Source organism: Phacochoerus africanus, chromosome 9 (assembly GCF_016906955.1).
Source record: "Phacochoerus africanus isolate WHEZ1 chromosome 9, ROS_Pafr_v1, whole genome shotgun sequence".
NCBI lineage: Eukaryota > Metazoa > Chordata > Mammalia > Artiodactyla > Suidae > Phacochoerus > Phacochoerus africanus.
In genome coordinates, this window is record NC_062552.1 from 113,332,691 (window position 1) to 113,359,644 (window position 26,954).

Consider the following 26,954-nt stretch of genomic DNA (forward strand, 5'->3'; position numbering starts at 1 on the left):
TGCTGTTTTTGCTTTTGCAATATCATTACATCAGTATCCCAAATTGAAATACTTAAGTATAAATCTAACAAAATAGATGCTAAATCGATATGAGGAAAACCACAAAACTCTGATGAATGAAATCACAGAAGAACTAAATAAAGAAATATTCTATATTCATGGATAGGAAGCCTCACTACCATCAAGATGTCAGTTGTTCCCAGTCTGATCTGCATGTGGGAGGAAGTCACTGAGAGGACATGACTGCTAGTTGACTTGAGAACTGGATCCAGGCAATGAGAGGCTCCTTACACCCTCCTCTGTACCTGGTATGTGCATTCTGCACAGTGGTTATCATACAAAAAGCCACTTCAAGGACACAGCCTTGAGAAATGTGTTACTGAGACCACATGGATTGTATACATAACTGAACCCAATTAAGGCCTCTATATAAACTCTTAATTAAAGATTCTGGCAGGTGGGTGTGGAGATCTACTTGTCTCATAGCTGCTGAAGACATGTCTGGTATCTAAGTTTATTAAAACTGCCACTTTCCAATCTGGAGTGATTTGCTTCTTTCTTCAGTCCATTCTTGCCCTCCATGTATGGGGGCCAGTTTTGAATTTCACTCAGGGAACTCTCAAGGTTGTCAACCAACAATGCAATTCCAATCAAAATCCCAGCAAGTTATTTTATGGATAGCAACAAACTGATTCTAAAGTTGACATGGAAAGGTAAAAGACCCCAAATAGCCAACACAATATTGAAGAAGAACAATGCTGGAGGACTGACACTACCCAACTTTAAGACATACTATAAAGCTATAGTAAACAAAACAGTTTGATACTGGGGGAGTGGCCAAGATAGCAGAGTAGGAGGACACAACTATTGATGAGAAAAACTGGAATACTAGCAGAAAAAAATTCTACAGATAAATATATATAGAAGGAACCACAATAAGATGAATACGGAGCATTGACTCAAGACCCATACCCCCCGGTGGGTGACCCACAAACAGGAGGATAACACAATTTGCAGAGGTTCACCCCAAGGAGCTAGTGGTCTGGGTCCTATATCAAGCTCCCCCATGCAGGGGTCCTACACTGGTAAGATGAGCTCCCAGAACATTGGCTTTGAAGTCCAGTGGGGCTTACTTTTGGGAGAGCCAGGGGGCTGTGGGAAATGGAGACTCCACTCTTAAAGGGCACACACAAAATCTCACACTTCAGGACCCAGGGCAGAAATTAAAATTTGAAAGAAGCCTGGGTCAGATTGACATGTTGTTCCAGAGAGCCTCCCAGAGAAGCAGAAGGCAAATGGAACTTATCCTGGGTACAAAGACACACGTGGCAATCATTTGGGGGAGCTTATTCTACCACATAGACACTAGGGCTGGCAAGCACCATTTTTGAACCCTCTTTCTACCTATTAGTGCCAGGACTCAATTCTTCACACCAGTCTTCCTTTCAGCACCAATACTAGGATGCCTCAGGCCAAGCAACTAGCTGGGCAGAGACTCTGTCCCATATAGCAGCAGGCTTGCTACTTTAAGGCCCCTTGAGCCCACAGTCACTCAGGAACTTAACCCTGTTCACCAAAGGCCCAGGACCCAGAGCCATGTACACAGTGGGCCAGCACTTGCCCCAGAACCAGCCTCACCCACCAGTTTGCAGAAACACTGATTCTGGACCCATGGGGCCCTTGTAGCTAGAGCCCCTGGGACCCAGTTCTGCCTACCAGTGAATCAGCACTAGCCCAAGGATTCCCCTGGGCCTCTTTCCTGCCTACCAGCAGACTGACACCAGTTCTAAAATCCACAGGCTCTGCAACCAAAGACCCCAGGGCCCAGTTCTGCCCACTGGCTGTCTGATACCAGCTCCAAGACACTTTGGACTCCTCAGTCAACTGCCTTAGAATACAGCCCCACTTACCAGTGGGCCAGCACCAGCTTTGGGACACCCTAGACCCTGCAGCCAGCTATGTCTGGAATTGGCCCCATGCACCAGCAGGCTGACATTATGTCTGAAACCACCCAGCCCTGCAACCACCCACTCCACAACCCTAAATGTACAACTATAAAATTCCTGGAAGACAAATAGGAGAAAACCTAGATGACCCTGGGTATGGTGATGCTTTTTTACATAGAACATCAAACACAAGATTCATGAAAGAAATAACTGATGTGCTGGACTTCATTACAATAAAGAATTTCTGGAATTCCCTGGAGGCCTAGTGGGTAAGGATCCAGCATTGTTACTGCTGTGGTTTGGGTCACTGCTGTGGTGAAAGTTTGATCCCTGGCCTGGGAATTTCCACATGCCAAGGGGGCAGCCAAAAAATTTAAATAAATAAATAAATAACTTCTGCCCTGTGAAAGACAATGTCTAGAGCATTAGAAGACAAGCCACAGACTGGGAGAAAACATCTGTAAAAGACCCATCTGTAAAAGGACTGCTATCCAAAATATACAAAGGAGTCTAAAAACTCAACAATAAGAAAACAACCCAATTAAAAATTAGGCCAAAGACTTTAAAAGACTTCTCATCAAAGAAGATACACAGATAGCAAATAAACATGAAAAGATGCTCTATAACATGTCACCAGGGGCATGCAAATCAAAACTATGAGATCCTACTACATGCTTATTAGAATGGCCAAAATTCAGAACACTGACAATGGCAAATGCTGACAAGGATGTGGAGCAACAGGAGCTATAATACATTGCTGGTGAGAATGCAAAAACAGTACAGCCACTTCGGAAGATAGTTTGGCAGTTTCTTACAAAACTAAACATAACCTTATCATACAATCCAGCAACTGTACTCCTTAGTCTTTATCCAAAGGAGTAAAAATTCATTCCACACAAAAACTTGCACAAGGATGTTTACAGCTTTATTCATTAATGTGAAAACTTGGAAGCAATCGTGACATCCTTCAGTACGTAAATGGATAAACCCGCTACATCCAGACAATGCAATATTATTCAGCACTAAAAAGAAATGAACTATCAAGCCATGGAGGAACCATAAAGGCAACTAAATGAAAGAAGTCCATCTGAAAAAGCTACGTAGTATATGATTCAAACTACATGACATTCGGAAAAGGCAAAACTATGGAGTCAGTAAAAACATCAGTTGTTTCAGGGAGGGGCAGTAAATGAACAGGCAGAACACAGAGGTTTTTCAGGGCAGTGAAAATACTCTGTATTATATGACATGATAATGATAGATATATGTCATTAAGCATTTGTTCAAACCACAGAATGTACAACACCAAGGGTAATCCTTAAGGGAAACTATAAGTGATTATGAAGTGTTGATGTAGGTTCATCCTTGAAAATGTACCATTCTACTGAATGATACTGATAAGAGGAGAGGCTATGTATGTGTAGGGGTGGGAGTATATAGGAAATCTATACCTTCCTCTCAATTTTGGTATAAACCTAAACTGCTCTAAAAAAAATAGTCTTCAAGTCTTATGATACATGTACCATAAAGATTTACAAGGAAATAATCCAAAACACAATAGCAGTATCTCTAGATTATAAGACTGCAGGTAAATATTTTACCACTTTTTCTGTAATTTTCAATTTTCCATAATAAATACATATTAACAATTTTCAATATTATAACCACCCTCTAAGAGGGAGCCTACCAAACCTCTCATATTCCCTGTTCCCAACTTCAGACTCCTGCACATACTCTTTGCATGCTGTAATAACTGCCTTTTGCAAGTGCATGTCCACTTATAATCTGAATCTAACACCCAGGTTACAGATAAAATATCCTACTATGTTAGTAGTGCCACCCTCTATGTGTCACATACATTGTCCCTGGGGTCACTAATAATTAGAAAAATCACATTGCAACCAAGTAATGTTGACTACTGTGTGGTCTCTGTTATCACCTATTCCAAGATCTACAACAGCCTTCCACTTTCCACTCCCAACTGAGAATTATGCCCCGCTCCCTAATTGACCTTACTATCTGTAAAGATATGGACACTGAGGTAATTAGATCTGGTTACATCAACATCTTGTGGCTAATTTAAATAATGCCACAAGCAACATCATGCTGGGTAAAAATCGCACAATTCTTAGGAGTAACTGCCTATGGCAATTGCCATTGTGCTCCATAGACTGAAATGAATACGTAATGTGAGCTTCCACACCTGAGGCAGTAGTATCTAGTACTGCACTCCTGAAGAGGAAAGAAAGTCCTCTCATAGTAATGAAAAAAAGATAGAAAATGAATGTCCTCTTTGGTTGGAAGGTGAAACAGGTATATGATTCCCAGGTACAGAAAGAGCACAGGATTTCCTCAACAAGGAGACCTATAGCGACTGCACATCAGTTCTTCTAACTGATCTGGGGAACAGGCTATGTACACTTTTTTCACCAAAAATGCATTTTGAGGCCTTTAGGTGCTCCTGTTTTGCCACACATTCCATGTTTCCAGTACTCATGACTTTGACCTCTCCCTTTCTTAGGCTCCATTATGGGGTTGAACCATCCATACCTTAGCAACAATGCTATCCAGAATTCTCACCTCACATCCAACCTCTCTGCTTTATCCCTATATTACCCAGCCTCTGGACTAAAGTAAAATTAGGTATCTCTCCCTGATTGTGAAGAAGAGGGTAACTTTTAGAGCGAAATCTGAGTTAACACCTCCTACATTCACAACCTCTTTGCCAAACCAGTATTAAGAGCCACCTATCCAAAAGAAAAAATAATTTAAAATGTAGTGGTGTTATGATGAAATGAGCCTGCTTGTGGCCTCAAAAATAGCTGGATCCAGGGTCCAATGTCCATCTTCAGTACCGTATCTATCCCCTCATTCGAGGAATTTTTTAGCATTTTTCCACCATGTCTACTAATTCAGATGGATATGCATGCCAGTTTTGTAAGGTGGGCCCTATATTTCACTTGGTCTTTTAACAATCCAATCCATTTTTAAATTACATTGGCCAACATAAGGTGATATTGTAGAAAGGAAATCCAGGCGCTACTAAGGCTTCTGTACACATTCTGGTAGTCTTGGGCCAAAATGGTAATGCCATGTGCCATCCTAGAATAGATACCACTGTAGCCAAAGTAGCTAATTTACACTGGTGAGGTGTAACCTCTTGCCAGTCCCATGCTGTCTCAGAACAATGATCCAAATTGAAGACACAATGGAGGACACTTGCTGGCCTAAAGAGATGCCAGGCAGCTGTTAGTGGCTGTTTCACATTTGGTGAGTGGCAACATGTTGTTTCAAGCCTTACAAAACACAATATCCCAGCTACCCTGCTGTGACTGGAGATGAATCCAGGGTGCTATTTAAACTGCTTATGTAGATATGTCTACTTTAGAATTTCATTGGGTGGGGATGATCTATCCTTCTGAGGGGAATTTATATGCCTCCTCAAATATTAACATATTTGGTCTATTTCTAACTGCACATTCTGGCTCCAAAATGGAAATTTATTAATGGACAATCTTAGGTTTTCGATGGTCCAAATCGTTTAGCCAAACTCACTGCAACCATTGCAGGAGTCTGCTGAAATCCTCATCTGAGGCCCTGGGTTACACCTCACTTGATACCATGCAGGATGCACATAATTTTGCCCATTAAATAAACCTTCTAAGTCCCCAGTAAGTGAGCATTTTTCTGGACTGATGGAAAATATGTCTTTTCATGTTTTCAGCTACTGATGACACTATATAGATCCATTAATGGAAAGGCATAGTAAGAGTTGCTTTCTTCCGTTAAAAAAAGAAATCTCCAAATGGAAATTAGGCAATACACCCAAAGTTTTTAAAGGCATCTCAATACTTGGCAAATGATCAATACTGTTATATAATGCATAACAGTAAGTGAATAAATTTGGGCAGGCCCTGAATTATTTTAGTTTGCTTCCTGGATTACTTCTATATCTAGAGAAGTGACTTTCAACCCAGGTTGCATATTGGAATCATCTAGGAAGCTTAAAAACAGAAGTAAACAGCAACAAAGAGCTAAGACTTAAGACCTACCCTAAATAAATTAAATCAGAATTTCTAGGGAAGAGACTCAGCCATGGGTAGTTTTATTATGTTTGCTTTAAGTGACTCTAATATGCAGCCAGGGTTGAAAATCTAGAATCTAGAGCAATAGCTATCAAGCTTTGGAATATATCAATATCACATGGATGTGATTAAAGCGGACTGCTGGAGTAAAGCTCAAGAATTTGTATTTCTAACAAGTTTCCAGGTGATGCTAATGCTGTTGGTTAAAGGGCCACTCTTTGAGGACTACTGATCTAGAGTGTGCTTTCCAAACTTTAACATCAAAACCTACAACTTTTTTTTTCTCTTTGCTAAAAATTTATTTCAAAGCAAACATCTCTACTACTTGTTTCTCTAAGACTTGGTTCCCCATTTTCAAAATTAAATTAAAATGGGTACCTTTCTCAAACTTTGAAGTGAACTGAGAAAAGAAGGTAAGTGATGGTGAATCTTTTTTTTTTTTTTTGATATCAAATGGAGGGTCATGATTTATTGATTTATTTATTTATAATTTTTTTTATTTTCCCACTGTACAGCAAGGGGGTCAGGTTATCCTTACATGTATACATTACAATTACATTTTTCCCCCACCCTTTGTTCTGTTGCAACATGAGTATCTAGACAAAGTTCTCAATGCTATTCAGCAGGATCTCCTTGTAAATCTATTCTAAGTTGTGTCTGATAAGCCCAAGCTCCCGATCCCTCCCACTCCCTCCCCCTCCCATCAGGCAGCCACAAGTCTCTTCTCCAAGTCCATGATTTTCTTTTCTGAGGAGATGTTCATTTGTGCTGGATATTAGATTCCAGTTATAAGTGATATCATATGGTATTTGTCTTTGTCTTTCTGGCTCATTTCACTCAGTATGAGATTCTCTAGTTCCATCCATGTTGCTGCAAATGGCATTATGTCATTCTTTTTTATGGTTGAGTAGTATTCCATTGTGTATATATACCACCTCTTCCGAATCCAATCCTCTGTCGATGGACATTTGGGTTGTTTCCATGTCCTGGCTATTGTGAAGAGTGCTGCAATGAACATGCGGGTGCATGTGTCTCTTTTAAGTAGAGTTTTGTCCAGATAGATGCCCAAGAGTGGGATTGTGGGGTCATATGGAAGTTCTATGTATAGATTTCTAAGGTACCTCCAAACTGTTCTCCATAGTGGCTATACCAGTTTACATCCCCACCAACAGTGCAGGAGGGTTCCCTTTTCTCCACAGCCCCTCCAGCACTTGTTATTTGTGGACTTATTAATGATGGCCATTCTGACTGGTGTGAGGTGGTATCTCATGGTAGTTTTGATTTGCATTTCTCTTATAATCAGCGATGTTGAGCATTTTTTCATGTGTTTGTTGGCCATCTGTATATCTTCTTTGGAGAAATGTCTATTCAGGTCTCTTGCCCATTTTTCCATTGATTGATTGGCTTTTTTGCTGCTGGGTTGTATAAGTTGTTTATATATTCTAGAGATTACGCCCTTGTCGGTTGCATCATTTGAAACTGTTTTCTCCCATTCTGTAAGTTGTCTTTTTGTTTTCTTTTGGGTTTCCTTTGCTGTGCAAAAGCTTTTCAGTTTGATGAGGTCCCATGGGTTTATTTTTGCTCTGATTTCTATTGCTTTGGGAGACTGACCTGAGAAAATATTCATGATGTTGATGTCAGAGAGTGTTTTGCCTATGTTTTCTTCTAGGAGTTTGATGGTGTCCTGTCTTATATTTAAGTCTTTCAGCCATTTTGAGTTTATTTTTGTGCATGGTGTGAGGGTGTGCATGGTGTCGTTGCTGTGCATGCAGTTGTCCAGGTTTCCCAGCAATGCTTGCTGAATAGACTTTCTTTTTCCCACTTGATGTTCTTGCCTCCTTTGTCAAAGATTAATTGACCATTGGTGTCAGGGTTTATTTCCGGGTTCTCTATTCTGTTCCATTGGTCTGTCTGTCTGTTCTGATACCAGTGCCACACTGTTTTGATGACTGTGGTTTTGTAGTATTTCTTGAAGTCTGGGAGAGTTATGCCTCCTGCTTGGTTTTTGTTTCTCAGGATTGCTTTGGCGATTCTGGGTCTTTTGTGGTTCCATATAAATGTTTGGATTGTTTGTTCTAGTTCTGTGAAAAATGTCCTGGGTAATTTGATAGGGATTGCATTGACTGTATAGATTGCTTTGGGTAGTATGGCCATTTTTACAATATTGATTTTTCCAATCCAGGAACATGGAATATCTTTCCATTTCTTTCCATCTTCTTTGATTTCTTTGATGAAAGTTTTATAGTTCTCGGCATATAGGTCCTTTACCTCCTTGGTCAGGTGTATTCCGAGGTATTTGATTTTGTGAGGTGCAATTTTAAAAGGTATCGTATTTTTGTATTCCTTTTCTAATAGTTCATTGCTGGTATACAGAAATGCAACTGACTTCTGCATGTTAATCTTATATCCTGCTACTTTGCTGAATTTATGAATCAGTTCACGTAGTTTTGGGGTTGAGTCCTTAGGGTTTTCTATGTATAGTATCATGTCATCTGCATACAGTGACAGTTTGATCTCTTCTCTTCCTATATGGATGCCTTTGATTTCTTTGGTTTGTCTAATTGCTGTGGCTAGGACTTCCAAAACGATGTTGAAGAGCAGTGGTGAGAGTGGGCATCCCTGTCTTGTTCCAGATTTGAGTGAGAAGGCTTTCAGTTTTTCCCCATTGAGGATTATATTTGCTGTGGGTTTATCATAAATGGCTTTGATTATATTCAGGAAAGTTCCCTCTATACCCACTTTGGCGAGGGTCTTGATCATGAATGGATGTTGGCCTTTGTCAAAAGCTTTTTCTGCGTCTATTGAGATGATCATGTGATTTTTGACTTTTTTTTGGTTAATGTGGTGTATGATGCTGATTGATTTGCGTATGTTGAACCATCCTTGTGAACCTGGGATGAACCCAACCTGGTCATGGTGTGTAATTTTTTTGGTATGTTGTTGGATTCGGTTGGCTAAGATTTTGTTGAGAATTTTTGCATCTATATTCGTCAATGATATTGGGCGATAGTTTTCTTTTTTGGTGGTATCTCTGTCTGGTTTTGGAATGAGGGTGATGGTGGCATCATAGAATGTCTTTGGGAGGATTCCTTCTTCTTCAACCTTTTGAAAGAGTTTAAGGAGGATGGGCACCAATTCCTCTTTATAGGTTTGATAGAATTCACCTGTGAAGCCATCTCGCCCTGGACTTTTATTTGTAGGGAGTGATTTTATGACCTCTTCAATTTCATTTCTAGTGATCGGTCTGTTCAGTTGGTCTGTTTCTACTTGATTCAGTTTTGGCAGGCTGTAAGATTCTAGAAAATTGTCCATTTCTTCCAGATTGTCAAACTTGTTGCCGTATAGTTGTTCATAGTATTCTCTTATGGTTTTTTGTATTTCTGCTGTATCCGTTGTGATTTCTCCTTTTTCATTTATAGTTTTGGTTATTTGGGTTCTTTCTCTCCTCTTTTTAGTGAGTCTGGCCAGGGGTTTGCCAATTTTGTTCACCTTTTCAAAGAACCAGCTCTTGGTTTTATTAATTTTCTCTATTGTTTTTTGAGTCTCTATTTTATGGATTTCTTCTTTGATCTTTATAATTTCCTTCCTTCTGCTGACTTTAGGACTTTTTTGTTCTTTTTCTAATTCATTTAGGTGGAGGGTTAAGTTGTCCATTTGGGATCTTTCTTCTTTTTTGAGAAAGGCCTGTATTGCTATAAATTTCCCTCTGAGCACTGCTTTCGCAGCATCCCATAGATTTTGAGCGGTTGTGTCTTCATTATCATTTGTTTCAAGGTAGTTTTTAATTTCCTTCTTGATTTCCTCATTGACCCATTGGTTTTTTAGTAGCATGTTGTTTAGTCTCCATGTAGTAGGTTTATTCTCTTTCCTTTTCCCATGGTTGGTTTCTAATTTCATGGCATTGTGGTCAGAGAAGATACTTGAGATAATTTCTATGCTCCTAAATTTATTGAGATTAGCTTTGTGTCCCAATATGTGGTCAATTCTTGAGAATGTTCCATGAGCATTTGAGAAGAACGTGTATTCTTTTTGGATGTAGTGTCCTGAAGATATCAATTAAGTCTAACTTTTCTATTGTTTCCTTTAGGATCTCTGTTGCTTTATTGGTTTTCTGTCTAGAGGATCTGTCCATTGATGTGAGGGGGGTATTAAGGTCTCCTACTATGATTGTATTCTCATCAATATCTCCCTTTATGTCTGTTAATATTTGTTGTATGTATCTGGGTGCTCCTGTATTTGGGGCATATATTAAAACCTACAACTTTTAAAAAAGAGTTTTGTTTTTGGTTGCACTTGTGGCATGTAGAAATGCCCACACCAGGGACTGAACCTGCACCACAGCAGCAACCCAGAATCCCTGCAGTGACAACACCAGATCCTTAAACCACTGTGCCACAAGGGAACTCCCTCAAAACCCATAATTTTAATTTCAAACCCACAACATTGCCTGCGAATGTTGTTTAAATTGAGAATCTAATTCAGTAGCTCTGGGGTGGGGTCTGAGATTGGCATTTCTTTCTTTTTTTAATTATTATTTTTTATATTATAGCTAATTTAGAATGTTCTGTCAATTTCTGCTATACAGCAATGAGATCTGCTTTTCTAACAAGCAGGTTGCTGCTGAAGCTACTGGTCTAAGGACACACATTTAAACAGCAAGGATCTAGAGCTGTGAGATATGTACCATTTTACGCCATTTTGAAATAACCAAGCAAACTGGAAGCTGCTGGAACAAATCTGGAAGGAGGCCAGTTCTGTATACTAATAATGACACGACTAATTTTTTTTTCTGTTTTTGCCTTTTCTAGGGCCACTCCTGCGGCATATGGAGGTTCCCAGGCTAGAGGTCCAATCGGAGCTGTAGCCGCCAGCTTATGCCAGAGCCACAGCAACACCACATCCGAGCCACGTCTGTGACCTACACCACAGCTCACGGCAATGCTGGATCCTTAACCCACTGAGCAAGGCCAGGGATCGAACCTGTAACCTCAAGGTTCCTAGTCGGATTCGTCAACCACTGAGCCACGACGGGAACTCTGACATGACTAATTTTGATTACTTCTTTCTGCTCCCTCTGTTCCTCAATCCCTTGAACATACATAGTCTCCCAGACAATCTTGTGACAATCTTCTTTCTGCTCCCTCTGTTTCTCAATCCCCTGAACATACATAGTCTCCCAGACAATCTGCAAAACAGCTAACACCTCCACTAAGAAGCAGCACTACTCACCTTGCCTGATACAGCTGATCACTTTCTTCTCCCTGAAACACTCTTTTCACTTGACTTCCATGACCTGCCCCACCCCCCACCACCAACTCTTCCGCTTTTCCTCCGTCTCTCTGGCCACTTTTTTGTCAGTTCTTTTTCATCTCCCCTATATTTAAATGTTGGAGGGCCATTTTTCAGATCTTTTACCTATACTCACTCCCTCAGAGATCTTATCCAGGCTCATGGCTTTAAATACTATATATAAGCTAATAACACCCAAATTTATGACAGCCCATTTTATACCATTCATTAAATTATAGACATGTATGTTCGACTGCCTAATGTACATCCCCACTTGGTTGTCTATTAGTATCTAAAACAAAACGCTTCTAAAATAGCTCATGATCTTCCTTTTCTCCCAAAGCAGAAAATTTATTCTTCCCACAGTCTTTGCTAAGTCAGTAATTGGCAACTCCTTTCTTTCAGATGTTCTGACCAAAAACTGCAGTCACCATTGACCTTTCTGTTCTGTCCCAATTTATACCTGGTCCATCAGTAAATCATGCTGCCTCTGCTTTCAAAACCTATCTAACCCTTTTTCACTATCTGCACTGTAACCACTCTGGCCCAAGCTACCAATATCTCTTGACTGGATCATGGCAACAGTCTCCTGAGTGGTCTCTCTGCTCCTATCCTGCCCCTCTCCCTCAGTCTGTCATCAACATAGGAGCCAGAGGGATCTTGTTAAACCATTAATCAAATTATGTCACTAATTTGATTAAATTGTTCCAATGGCTTCTAATCTCCCTCAGATGGGAAAGCTAAAATCCTCTCAATAGCCTATAAGGACCTACACAATCTGCTCCCACCAACCATGACTCCGTCAGACCTCATTCCTTTACTACTTCCACGTGAATTCACTGCACCCCAGCCTCTCTAACTTCCTTACTGTTCCTCAGACACAGGAGGCATTCTACCTCAGGACTTTTGAACCTGATAGTCCCTTGGCCTGAAATGTCCTTCCCTCAGTTATCCACACAGCACATTCCCCCGCCTCCAAGTCACTTTACTCAAGTGTTACACACTTATTTACAGTGAGGCCTTCCCAGTTACCCTATCCAAATATCTACCTAAACTCTTTCCAATTATCTCTCACTTTCCTGTTTTTCTTAATCCTTACATACTATATATAGATACATACACACAAACTGTATGTACAAAAATAACGAAAATATGTATATGTATACACTATATATTTAATTTATATATGTATATACATATGAAATTCACCTTGTTTATTATCTTCCCAGAGTAGATATTAATTCCATGAGGGTTGGAAATTTCACCTGTTTGGTTCACTGCTGTAACTCTAGTGCTAAAAATATTTCTGGCAAATACTAATAGGTGCTCAATAAAATTTTGCTGAGAGAATAAGCAAACCAAGAAATACCTATTTCTACACTAAGATGTGTTCCAGACGCCACCTAAGAAAGTGTCTTAAGAAAGCAGGAATTGGAGTTCCCGTCGTGGCGCAGTGGTTGACGAATCCGACTAGGAACCACGAGGTTGCGGGTTCGGTCCCTGCCCTTGCTCAGTGGGTTGACAATCCAGGGTTGCCGTGAGCTGTGGTGTAGGTTGCAGACGCGGCTCGGATCCCACGTTGCTGTGGCTCTGGCGTAGGCCGGTGGCTACAGCTCCGATTCGACCCCTAGCCTGGGAACCTCCATATGCCGCAGGAGCGGCCCAAGAAATGGCAAAAAGACAAAAAAAAAAAAAAAAAAAAGAAGGCAGTAATAACCAACTGTGGCAAATGACAATGATAAATCAAGTAAGAAAATAACAAAGAATGGACCACTGGATATAGCACTGTGGAGGCCATTGGTAACCTTGACAAGAGCTGCTATGGTAAAATAGAATAGAGCCAAGACTTCATGGGAGAAAAAGAACTGAAGGTAGTGAGTACAAACAACTTTTTCAACAGATGCAAACTATTGCATTTGGAGTGGATAAGCATTGAAATTCTGCTGTATAGCACAGAGAACTATACCTAGTCACTTGTGATGAAACATGATGGAGGATAATGTGATATATATGTGTGGCTGGCTCACTTTGATGTACAGTAGAAATTGACAGAACACTGTAAACCAACTATATATAATGGAAAAAATAAAAATCATTAAAAAAACTTTTTCAGATATTTTCTCTTAACACAAGACAACTACATATGCTGTTACCTCTTCCCAGAATGCTATACCTTCACTCATTTCTTCTGATGACTATTTCTCTGTTTTCCTTAAAGACTCAGCCAGCTTAAGTATTATACTAACTAGGAAACATCACTGTGAACTGTTCTGTCCCTATCATATACCATATGCCATCATATAATGCTATCCCCAGTACCCACAGTATTCTAAGTGATTCTTAAATGTCTTAAACTCCTAAAATTTTAGAGTTGCAACCCTTGTACAAAGAAGATGCTCGATAAATATTTCTTTGATGAATGAAAAGTCTTTGAAAGAACAGTAAGTTAATAGTTTCTAAGAAACTATTCTTATTCCTTAATATTTTCTAATAATGTACTTATTTTCCATGTTTTCCTTAGTTTATACCCAAAATGTTTTATTAATTATATGTATATTAGACACAGTACAAAATAATAAATGAAAATTGTTATTATAATACAAATCTAAAATTTGTCTTATCCCCCATAAAGATGCATTTAATGTACATTTATGAAAATTTGATTAGTGTAGATAATTCCAACCTTTGCCTGAAAACATCTGTTAATTTTATTCCTTAAACTATGCAGTATTTGAAAAACAAATAACCATAAATATTTTGATATCTAAATACATAAAATAAAATCTTACAGAAGAGAATTATTCTATAGCCTGTGAAAGTTAAGGTTATCTATTCTAATTACTTAAACACAGGAATATTTTACTAAATCTGTATTGCCTAATACTTTCTGCAATACTGCTACTAGCTATTACATAATGCTTAAGAAAATTCTGCTATTAGGTTTGAGGGGAGTGTTTATACCCACTTCTCAAACTGCTTATTTAAGGACTCTACCCATACATTCCTTATGTTCATAGCAGCACTATTCACAATAGCCAAGACATGGAAACAACTTAAATGTTCATCAACAGATGAATGGATACAGAAGATATGGTGTATATATATATATATATATATATATATATATATATATATATATACACAATAGAATATTGCTCAGCCATAAAAAAGAATGAAATAGGGCCATTTGCAGCAACATGGATGCAACTAGAGATTCTCATACTAAGTGAAGTAAGTCAGAAAGAAAGACAAATACCATATGATGTCATTTATATGTGGAATCTAAAATATGACATGGGAGTTCCCATTGTGGCTCAGTGGGTTAAGAATCTGACATTGTCTCCGTGAAGATGTGGGCTTGATCCCAGGCCTCTCTCAGTGAGTTAAGGATACCGTGTTGCCACAGACTTTGGGGTAGGTCACAGATGAGGCTTGAAACTTGTGTTACCATGGCTGTGGCATAAGCCTGCAGCTACGATTCTGATTTGACCCTACCCTGAGAACTACCATATACCACAGGAGTGGCCATAAAAATTAAAAAAGATTAAAAAATAAAAACAAAATATGACACAATGAATCTATCTATGAAAAAGAAAGACTCACAGAGTGTATATACAACTGAGTCACTTTGCTGACAGCAGAAATTAACACATTAAATCAACAATATTTCAATTAAATAAAAAATAAAAATAAAATTTAAAAAAGAATTCTACCCATGCATGTTTTGGGATACAGATTGACAACATGTTTCCTAAAAAGAATCATCTGGGGCATTTTTTGAAAAATAAATTTCTGGGGTCTAGCTCTAGAGGATTTTGACTTAGTGCATTTGATTAAAAGGCTACAAATTGGCAAAAAGTTCCTTAAATGATTCTGATGACCAGCCAGGTTTGGGAAATTGTGACCACATATCTAGAAACATTAAGTAGACAACAAGTAGGTTTGCAATAATTCCTGCCGGACCTTAAAAAGTTGCTACCTTCAACCCATAAAAACAAACAAAAAAATATTGATCCACCATGGAAACATCATACATTCTGAAATGCTTTTGCAACTATAATTTTGACTTATGTTGAATAAATGAAATTACCATACTATAAATAGACTTATGTTGAATAAATGAAATTACCATACTATAAATAGAGAGCTGTTAAAAACCACCTTCACTAGATTATGGTGAAGCTTGATTGGTTTTCTTAAGAACACCACCTACCACAGTTGACAAAATACTACACCTTTCATTTTGTCTAAAGAAAAAAAATTAGTAATGAAATGCACCAAGGTGACTACATTCCAGCAATGGTTTTCACCAGTGATATATGATTTGAACGCTATCAATAACATCTACTACTTCAAGAACAAACTTGTCAAAAATGTGCTGATGGGTAGTAACTAGAAAAATAAATTTTAAAAACTGTTGTATCTTTTTAGAAGACAGGTATCAAAAGTTTCAAAACATAGACCAAGTTACAGATGTGCACCTTATATTAAAACTGATAGTAGTCTATTTTATAACAGTCTTAAACCTTAAACCTGTTAGAACTTAGTAGCTAGAGAATTTTATCAATATAACTTGGGACATAGGAAAAAAACAATTAAGAAAGAAAAAGCAACTCTAAAATTATTCTGATGTTATTTCTGACAGTTAAATGAATTTCTATATAAATCTGAAATAAATATAACAAAGAACAAATTACTAGAGAAGCAATATAATACTGAAATAAAGGTAACGAAAGGACAAATTACCAGAGAAGCATATATATATACATATAGATATATACACACATACATATATACACATGCATATACATACACATGCGCACACACACACACACGTGTGTATATATACATATATATGGCAAAAAGAAGACAATTACTTGCAACACAGATAAAATGATAACAATAAATCACGTGGCCCCACCATTGGCAATGCTAGATGTAGTAAGATGAAAGAACGGTAAGCAGATGATAGACTGGTCCTTATTCAGTCTTTACAACCAATATAGCACTTTCATTTTCAAAACCTAAGGACAATAACTTGCTCATGCTGGTATAGTCTTAGCACCAGACTAAGTTATATTTAACCAATAAGTTTTACATGTTAAGTTTTAAACAAATATGAAAACAAAACAGATGATAAAAATAGAAACGACTTTTTATTAGTAAGGCTAACATTACAGCAATATTGTTTCCCACCATGCCATCACATTCAGGAATATTACATTTTCTGCTGTGACATAAGTGAAAAATTACTGGAATAGTTTTTATACTTATATTTCGAACACTGAATTGAAAAAAATTTGAAAGCTTTGAACATTTGCCTGATCTATTTCACAAACAAGAATGATCTCCACCATTATTATTTGAAACAAAATTCCCAAAGCCCTTTAACTGATTTCAAAGTTACAGTCTTAGTTCTGTATTAAATTTGTGCCACAATTTCAGGATACTCTATGTTCAAATTTTACCAACCCATTGCAATCTGCAAGAAAACTTATTTTTATAAATTATTGTAAGAATGAATCATGTGCATAAAACCGTAAGTATCCAATTATTAAAAAAATTATTTGTTATTTTGAAATATTTTGAGATACTATATGTATGGTTGTGCAAATATGTATACCAAAGAAAGGCAAAAGCATTACTTCCTTACAGCTTACTGAAACACAATTCTAAAAATTCAAGCAGTGTGACATATATTCCAAATGACTGCTGAGAGAATAAACAAAACATCATTTACCCAATCAAATAGCATCTCATTTGAGGTCTTCATACCATGCTGTTCTCAACTACCAAGGAGTAAAAACAATAGAAGCGCACAAGAAAAGCTCAAAATCCTTCAACCTACCCCACCTACTGAATCAAACCTAACAGACTAAATCTCTGGAGGAGGGCTTCCATCAAAGCTGCTTCTAGGAGGTAAAGCTACTATCCCCTGTACTGTGAGAGACCGAACACATGGAAAAGAAGCCCAGAAAGGATCAGGGAAAAAGACAAAGAACTGGGGTAAATTCTACTCTTGGGGTGGATAATAACAAACAAATAAACCCAAAGCACTGTCTTATTTCCTATTCCACAATCTGTTTCTGTTCTCCTTATCTTCACTCCATCTGGTCCTACCTCTTGTTTGTCCTAAGGCTCCTTTACCCCCTTATAGAGCATAAATGTACAGACATGCAAAGTAAAAGATCTTATTTATTTATGGAATTTAAGAACCAGAGCTGGAGTTCCCGTCGTGGCACAGTGGTTAACGAATCCGACTAGGAACCATGAGGTTGCGGGTTCGGTCCCTGCCCTTGCTCAGTGGGTTAAGGATCTGGCGTTGCTGTGGTGTAGGTTGCAGACGCAGCTCGGATCCCGCGTTGCTATGGCTCTGGCGTAGGCTGGCAGCTACAGCTCCGATTCAACCCCTAGCCTGGGTACCTCCATATGCCGTGGGAGCGGCCCAAAGATATAGCAAAAAGACAAAAAAAAAAAAATTAAAAAAAAAAAAAGAACCAGAGATTTTGGCCTACAAGACATCAAATTCATGATATTGGATTTGAAATGCACAATTTAGGAGCTTCTTGCGGCCTAGCTAGGAGCAAGTTAAGGAGCCAGCATTGTCACTGCAGTGGCTCAGGTTGCTGCTGTTGCAAGGGTTTGATCCTGCCCTGGGAATTTCCACGTGCCAGAGTGAGTCCAAACAAACAAACAAAAAAAGCACAATTTAAATCCTGTGAAATATAGATATAAGGATAAAACTGAGTAATCAAATCCAATCACAGAAATTTAAACAACCAAAAAAAAAAAAACCAAAAACAAAACCAGAAGTGCACGCACAGTCTCAAAATGTTTTAAAATACATTCTCCTTCTGTCAATGACAAATATTCTGTGCTTGAGGCAATAATCAATGGCCTGGAATCATTTCTGAAGCTTTTAACTTTATTTGCCAAAAAAGTTCTGCAGAGGCACTGATTGAAAAATTACATTTCAAACATACCGCTCACTACCGAAATGTAAACAAGCAGTGGCACCAACTTTAAGATACCGCTCAAATACAAATTAAAATGGAAAAAAAATACTATGACTTAAGTAAAAAAAATACAAAAATAAGCTTATTTAGGAGTGCTTTATTGAAGAGGAAACAAGAGAATTGGGAATCAATTATTTTAGCACCTTCCTCGAATCAAACCCAGCCCAAACCTACCCAAATTGCTTTTAGGTGTGCAAATTTAAAAGTCCAATGAATTGCCTGAAGGTTGCCAGGGTTTCTTTTTTATCTGCTGATAATAGCAGGCAGTGAAAACTGAACTAACGATTACAGCCAAGAGAGGAGTGCCCTGCAGGATGCCACCCTGGGCGCGCTCCCCAGGACCAGCCTGCAGCTTACGGTACTTTTATCAGTTCTTTACTAGGTGCAGGACCTCCCCCTGGCGCGTTAAGAATTCGTTTAATAGGAAACCTCCGATGGGATTTTAAAAAGTGAAATGTTACCAACACTCTTTTTGCTGTTTCCATAAATCTGATGGAGGGAGAAGGGTACAAGCCAGAAAAGCGAGCACCCGGCATATCCGAGATCTTGGTGTCACCGCACCAACCCGAGAGAGAGACAGAGAGAGAGAGAGAGAGAGAGACTCTAGAGCACGAAGACGGAGAAAGGGTTTTATCCGGTGTTAATAGGGCGGATTCGGGACCAGATGGTTGTGGTTTCTCTCCCGGGGGCTGTGCCCCGCAAGAGCGGTTCATGGGCACCTAGAAGGACCAGCAGGTGCAAACTCTGCGCGCGGGTCGCAGGGGGACAGCGGTCACCCCCGCCCCTCCGTACCTGATGATGTCGTCGCTGTGGCCCCGGTAGAACTTCTGCCGGTGCTCCCGCGGGCTGTACACCACGCCGACGCCCGCCACGAAGTACACGATCTCCTTGGCCGCCGTGTAGTAGAGGTTGTTGCGGCATTGGTGGCCCCGGTAGCCGTACACCCACTCGAGCCGCAGGTGGCAGCTCGGGGCGCTCCGGGCCGCCATGTCGGGGCGCCCACCTCGCCGCTCCGCTCGGGCCCGCGGTGGGAGGCGGGAGGCGGGAAGCGGGAGGCGGCGGCGGCTGGGCGAAGCAAGCCCTCCCCCGGGCGGCTGGGACTCGCCGCCTGCCGCGTCCTCTAAGCCGCGCCTGGCAGGTGCATGTCGCGTCTCCCGGCCGCCGCCGGCGCCGCCTCAGCCCACGGGCGGGAGGAAAACCCTCGCCTCGCAGAACATGCTGAGGGCCGCGGGCGCCGCCGGCTGTCAAGGGGGTGCCGCGCGCTCTTCGCCCGCCTCAGTTCGCCTCCTTTCCTCAGCCCGCAGTGCCCAAGCCGGGAGCCTAGCCAAGCGAGGGCCCGCCTCCCGCCTCCACTCCTCAGCCGCCGCCAGCGCACCCGGCTCCTCGGCCGGGTCACCTGCGGCGTTCGCGTCGCGCGGCGGCCTCGTCCCACAGCGCGGCGGACCCGCGCCGCGCGCCCGCGCGCCCAGGAAAGCGGCGAGCGCGCGCCCTCGCGCGGCCCCGCCCCCTCGCCGCCGCTGCCGCCGCCGCCCACGCTCGTCCCTCCTCCCTGCCTCCCAGCCGCCCAGGAGCACCCGGGCTCTCGCAGCTCCCGGGCACCACCGCTGGAGCTCTCCGTTGATGTCTAGTCCCGCTACCTCGGTCAGGACTAACGACCCCAGCCGCCCTATGTTCCGTCCTCGCGGGGCACTGAGCACTCACGAAGCTGCCCAGGCTCGGGCAGACTCTCAGCTACCCGGATCCCCTGCTGCTGGGAGTTCTCGCCGGAAGGCCCCTGCACCCGATTTAGGGTACGCTTATTATGCACGGAAGAATCAGGATGTTAACCTCTTTTTTTTCCCCTCCTTAATTCTGTGTGTGTGTGTTTCCTGACCGCTTCATAGTACTCAGGATAGTAGACATTGAATGGGGATAAAACCTAACTTCTGAGGTGCACACTTGCTTATTTGTTTGCCCTCAAAGCTAAAGGTAGAATTTAGATAGTAAAATGACATCAGATCCGATTTCTTAATAAATAACAATGGCACCTGAATTTATTTCTTTTAATTACTATTTTGAACACCATTAAACTTTTTTTTTTTTTTTGTCTTTTTAGGGCCGCATCCATATGGAAGTTCCCAGGTTAGGGGTTGAATCTGAGCTGTAGCTTCCGGCCTATGTCACAGCCACAGCAAAGTGGGATCCAAGCTGCCTCTGTGACCTATACCACAGCTCAGGATGGATTCTTAACCCACTGAGCAAGACCAGAGCTCGAACCTGCATCCTCATGGATGCTAGTTGAGTTCCTTACTGCTGAGCTACAGCGGGAACTCCGTGAACACCAGTAAACGCTTGATACTTCTTGCATTGTAGGGATGCTGGAATAAGATAGCTTGAGTCTTATGATCCTGGAGAATGGGCCTGTAAACGCATGTACTGGGAGCAATGAATTCCTCTGTCAGTTCCCCTCCTACTGTATAGTAAGTGCCCCCATTCTCACAGGAATATGGCCACGATTCACCAAAACCTGTAAAAATAATTTGAAATCTGTATTATAAAAAGTTTTAAGTGCAGAATGATGGCCATAAGGTGTACAACAAGAAATACTAACTTATGAAATACTAATATGAATTTCCTTTGTCCAAAAAAAAAAAATCACTTCCCTGTCAGAACTTGTAAATATGACAAAAGCTAGAATAAACTAACATCCTTTTAAGAAACATGATTCCACAGAGATGAGGTTTCCTAGGTGGTACTCATACCTTGGAATGGCTGTTACTCACTCTCTACTTCCTCGAAGATGTAAATTACCAACTTGACACAAGAGGATACCTCTTCAGTTTGGGTTATGACTTCTAGTCTACATGCAGAGAAGAAGGCTCATCTCAGAGGAGAGAATTTGCATAAATGTCATGAAAAATAAACTGCGAAGGAGTGTGCAGATTTGGAGAACTCCACCAGGAAGGCTGAAAATAGAAATTGCATCCAGTGTAATCATAATAATCATCTAACAGAGTCGTGAGGAGCTATGATGTAGAAAATACAGTAGGAACTTCATGAAAGTTCTGATCATTCAGAAATTTTTATTTCATAATAATCATCTGAGTGATGAGAAACTATGATATAGGAAAAACTATGATATAGGAACTTCATAATCATTCATAAATTTGTGTTTATTATTTTCACATTTATTATTTTTGTTATTCCCAGAGTGATTAGCTATAAAACTATTGATGGAAATAATCAACAAACCAATTTATAATAGAAACAGAAAAGAATTTTATTTGAACTAAGCTGAGGACTATAGCCTAGGGTACACAGAATCAAGAAGCACTTGAATTGTGTTCTGCCAGATTACAAAATGGGGGAGGCTTATAAAGGCAAAAACTGCAAAATTACATAAATTGTTTATCAAGAATTAGGATTGGAGCTGGCAAGAAGTAAGGGTGCTTGTTAAGCAAGGATTGATCGGTGTCCAAAATTGTTGCATAATTACAAGGGGAGACCATGAGACCATAAGGTTGCAGCTGGCAGCTGCTAGCAAATTTGTTTTGAGAATGGTTGGTGGTGCCCTTGAGACTGATACAGTTCATAAAACTGAAGTTCTCAGAGATGCAGGAACATACCTGAAATCACATCCACAATGACCCACCTAGTTCCATTTTGGATGCCTAAACCATAGTTTCTCCATTTTGATTTTTTTTTTTTTTGATCTTTTGTCTTTTTACGGCCGCACCTGCTGCATATGGAGGTTTCCAGGCTAGGGGTCTAATTGGAGCTATAGACGCTGGCCTATGCCAGAGCCACAGCAACACCAGATCCAAGCTGCATCTGCGACCTACACCACAGCTCATGGCAATGCCGGATCCTTCACTCACTGAGTGGGGCCAGGGATGGAACCCACAACCTCATGGTTCCTAGTTGAATTCGTTTCTGCTGCACCAGGACGGGAACTCCCCCATTTTGATTTTTAAATACATCCTTTTCTTCAATGGTTAAAGCAGATGTAAAATGCATGTTCAATAGGCCACAAAACAGGCTGTTCTACTTAGCATAAGGTTTCAGTTAAATCATGTATGAGCTGGAATGACTTTCTCCTACCACTGAATATGAAAATTCTTTCCATCAAAACTCTTGCAAAAAGGGCAGCCAAAAATTAGAAGGGGGTGGTGAGCAAGACGGGGGGAAATGTGCCAAACTGAACAGATTATCTTTGCCTTGGGTTAATAAGAGAGAAAGAGAAGAGGAATGTAGATTGGGTTTCTGACACCTGCTGAAAAGGAAAAAAGAACTCAAGCTCGAGAAGTGGCTCTGACACCACAAAAAGGCCTTGTGGGATTTCCTGAACAAAAGCGCGTACAATTTCTCTTTGTCACATGTATTTGTTTTTTGTTTTTTAATAAGAATATGTTTGTGGGGGAGTTCCCATCGTGGCTCAGTGGTTAACGAATCCAACTAGGAACCATGAGTTTGAGGGTTCACTCTCTGACCTCCCTCAGTGGGTTAAGGATCTGGCATTGCTGTGGCGGTGGTGTAGGCTGGCGACTACAGCTCCGATTAGATCTCTAGCCTGGGAGCCTCCATACACCGTGGGTACGGCCCTAGAAAAGACAAAAATACAAAAAAAAAAAAAGAATATGTGTGCTAACTCACTTTTAAGTTCCTTGAAAACCCCTGGTGAGGGGGGACAAAAAGTTGTTGGTTATTTAAATTCAAGCAGTGAACTTAAAAAAGATGAAATAGTAACAAAATATTTGTATAGCAACAAGCTATACAACTGTGGTACATTAATTGTTGGTTTATGTATAATTTTTATGAGATGTAGGATGGTGAAGAATAAGAAACACTTTTCTCTCTGTTTCAGACTTTTCAGTACAATGTTTATGGATCCCATGGTATACATTTATTTATTCATATAAATAACAGATCGAAATAATTTATCTTTCCATTATCATATTTTCCATTACAATTTTTAATGACCCAAGGGTGGAGTGTGAAGCAAAAACATTCTTAATTAAACCATCCTCAACTGACAACTCAAAACCAAAAGAGACAGCTGAGGCCCAAGTGTGGCTAAAAAAGTAGAATATTCATGAATGTTAGAGGGGAAAAAAAATGAACCTGATCAGTTCTTACCTCTACAACTTTATATATGATATGTTATGTTATTACTAATGTCACATTAGAAAGCTTAATCAAGCTTTTATTACTAGATATGATTTCACCATTTGTACCTTTTGAAAGTGATGCAGATAAGGATGCAGGAGAAAGACCCATAGATTTTACACATCAGCAGGTGGGCAATTGTTAGGCATTTTATTTTATTTTATTTCTTTTTTTTTTTTAGAGACACGCCTGTGGCCATGTGGAAGTTCCCAGGCTAGGGGTCCAATCAGTGCTGCAGCTGCTGGCTTATGCCACAGCCACAGCAAGATAGGATCTGAGCCTTGTCTGTGACCTATACCACAGCTCATAGCAATGCCAGATCCCTGACCCACTAAACAAGGCTAGGGATCAAACCTGCATCCTCATGGATACTAGTTGGGTTTGTTACCACTAAGCCAGGATGGGAAGTCCCTGTAAGGCATTTTAAATATAAGCTACAATACACTTTGCTGATCTATATCTTGAAACTTGAGTTCCTAGTATGGAGTTTTATATTCCAAACATTTCAAGTACTAAAATTCAAGCAAATAAATTTTTTGCTGGCTATCAATTTTAGCACCCTCAAGTCTTTACAAAAGAACTAAAAGGTAAAGTATATAAAGCATAAAAGCCAAAATTCATGCTATTAATTCTAGCTACTTCATTCAGCCAGCTTATGAATAATAATGATTTTTTAATATGCCATCCATAAAAATATTCCTGTAACCATACCTTTAATTAACGTGTTTTATGTACAGAGTCTAACATAGTGCCTGGCACTACTGTAGATGGTCTGTATGTATTTTCCCGTCATTAAATAAAAAAGAATACTTGTGTAGTCATAATAGGGTTCCTCTTAACTTTATCTTGAGGGAGTTCCCGTCGTGGCACAGTGGAAACGAATCCGACTAGGAACCATGAGGTTTCGGGTTCGATCCCTGGCCTTGCTCAGTGGGTTGAGGATCCGGCATTGCCATGAGCTGTGGTGTAGGTCGCAGATGCAGCTCAGATCTGGTGTTGCTGTGGCTGTGGCATAGGCCAGTGGCTACAGCTCCGATTAGACCCTTAGCCTGGGAACCTCCACATGCCTCAGGTGTGGCCCTATAAAGATAAAAAAAAAAAAAAATTCTCAAATAGTTGAAGCTTTTGAAAGTTTAACTTTTTTCTCATCTCCCATACTGTATTAGTTGGAACTTTTTTAGTTGTATGTGATAAAAGCCCACTCGAAATGGCTTAAGATAAAAATGGAATTTTAACGTCCCAAAGAACTGAAACTAGAATGGGCATCAGTGCACGTAGATCCTAGGCTCACAAAATACCATCAGAATCAGGTCATCAGAATTAACTTAATTCTCCTTTTCTTTGGGTTGACTCCATTGCCAGATAAGCAAAATAGCTGACAACAGCTCTAGTTCTACCATGATATTCCCTTAGCAATCGCTGTGGAAACAGTTTTCCAGCAGTTCCTCTGGAAACTCCTTGAATTCAACCCCACTGGCTCTGATTGGCTGACTTGAGATACATGCCCACCTTTGGATCCTTATAGTAGTACCAGTGCTCTAAAACCGCAGCAAGGGAGGATGGGAGAGGGGTGGTCTTCCCAAGGAAAACCGAAGTAGTAGTATCAGAAGGAGAAGTAATGGATTCCAGCAATGGCTATCCAGAGCTGACTCGGAATCTTTAGTACTCTCCAATCCCTATTTACATAACCAAATACACATGCAATCTAAATTAAACCAAAAAAGAGATGTTTGCCAAATAAATGTAAGACTTCTTACAACCAGGTTGCTACCCCAAACCCTTCTTTGAAAAAAACTCCAAAGCTACCCCTAGATTTGGGGCAGACAAAATAGTTCCCCACTAGGAAGTTGTTGGGGTTCCCCTTGTGGCTCTGCAGTAAGAAATCCAACTAGTATCCACAGGGATACGGGTTTGATCTCTGGCCTCGCTCAGTGGTTTAAGGATCTGGAGTTGCTGTGAGCTGCAGTGTAGGTTGTAAACTTGGCTCTGATCCTACGTGGCTGTGGCTGTGTTGTGGGCAAGTGACTACAGATTCAACTGGACCCCTAGCCTGGGAGCCTCCCATATGCTGCCAGTTCGGCCCTAAAAAAGCAAAAAACAAAAGAAAACAAAACAAAACCAAAAAGAAAAAAGAGAAGAAGAGTGACTGGCTTAAAGTCCTAACACCCAAACATGACAGGATGCTGTGAAAAGCATTACATCCTAAAGGAAAACTAAATAGGAAAAAGATGGTCTAAATCCTCCCAAGAGTACAAAAGATGTTAAATGAAAGAGAAAAGACTTGATCCAATATGTCCAACATATGACCTAAGAATTCAGAAAAAAAGAAGTATATACAGAATGAGCCTAGTTATGAAGTACATTAAACACTGGAACAAAATATGCCAAATATTAACAGCTTTGTAATATGATGTGTAGCTTTTACACTTTTATTGGTGTTTTCTAAGTTCTTAAAAAATATACATGTAATGAGATGAGAACATTTTATTTCTCATAATTTCTCGTGGGAAAAGAATTATATTTGTTTGGGAAAAAAAATACCCAAATGCGTACTTGGCCTAGGAAATGAGATCCCAAAGGAGTTGAATATAGTCAGAACTGTTCCACCTGAGGAATGAAATGATTTGTTGCTCCAGGAAGATGAGGAAGGAATGAAGTCAGAGGGATGCAAAGCTGCAGGTTTTGCCATGCAACCATCTCCAAAGCCTCTCAAATCTTAGAGTTTCTAAGTTGTTTTGCATTTGCTTTTTAGGGCTGCACCTTTGGCATAAGGAATTTCCCATATGAAATGCTTGGTGCCTTTTTTTTTTTTTTTAAATGGAAACTAGAGAAACAAGGCTTCTCATCTAGATTGTTTTAGTAAGAAGCCACACCCCAGGAAGAGAAATATAAAGTTGCTGGGGAGGGAGCAGGGGAAGATCAGGATTCTAACAAGTGCTAAACTTGGGGTTCAAGCCATATGAAAGCCTCCAAATTGTAGAGAAGTCCCAAATGACATGTTACACATGCCAGGTGCTTCTGTAATTAGGAAGAAGTAATCTTTTTTTTTCTCTTTGTTGTATGGCCGCATCTGCAGCATATGGAAGTTCTTGGGCTAGGGGTCAACTCTGAGCTGCCGCTGTGGGTTTACACCACAGGCACAGCCACAGCAGCACTGGATCTGAGCCACAGCCACATCTGTGACCTATGCCACAGATTGGGGCAAGGCCTGGTCCTTAACCCACAGAGTGAGACCAAGGATTGAACCTTCATCCTCACAGACACTATATGGGGCTCTTAACCTGGTGAGCCACAACGGGAACTCCAAATAATCTTTACCAAACATTGGGTAGCTTCCAATGGACTACAGAGTAAAGGACTCATTACGACACATGAAGCCTCTAATCTGTTTGTCGCAATCATCTCCAGTCAGTTCCTTCATGCCTTGAACCAGCCCTGCTGTCCAGCCACACTAGATTCTGGTCATTCCTAAA

At 40.4% G+C, this 26,954-nt stretch overlaps 1 protein-coding gene across 1 annotated transcript in view; it reads right to left on the reverse strand.

Moving 5' to 3' along the window:
- The window catches only part of EML5 (EMAP like 5), a 197,929-nt gene extending 178,457 nt beyond the window's left edge, over nt 1-19,472 (reverse strand). The window contains exon 1 of the mRNA XM_047797659.1: nt 19,129-19,472. Within this exon, the coding sequence (XP_047653615.1) occupies nt 19,129-19,325 (197 nt within the window). The 5' untranslated portion in view covers nt 19,326-19,472. The remainder of the gene's footprint in view (nt 1-19,128) is intronic.
- Between the last annotated feature and the right edge of the window lie 7,482 nt (nt 19,473-26,954).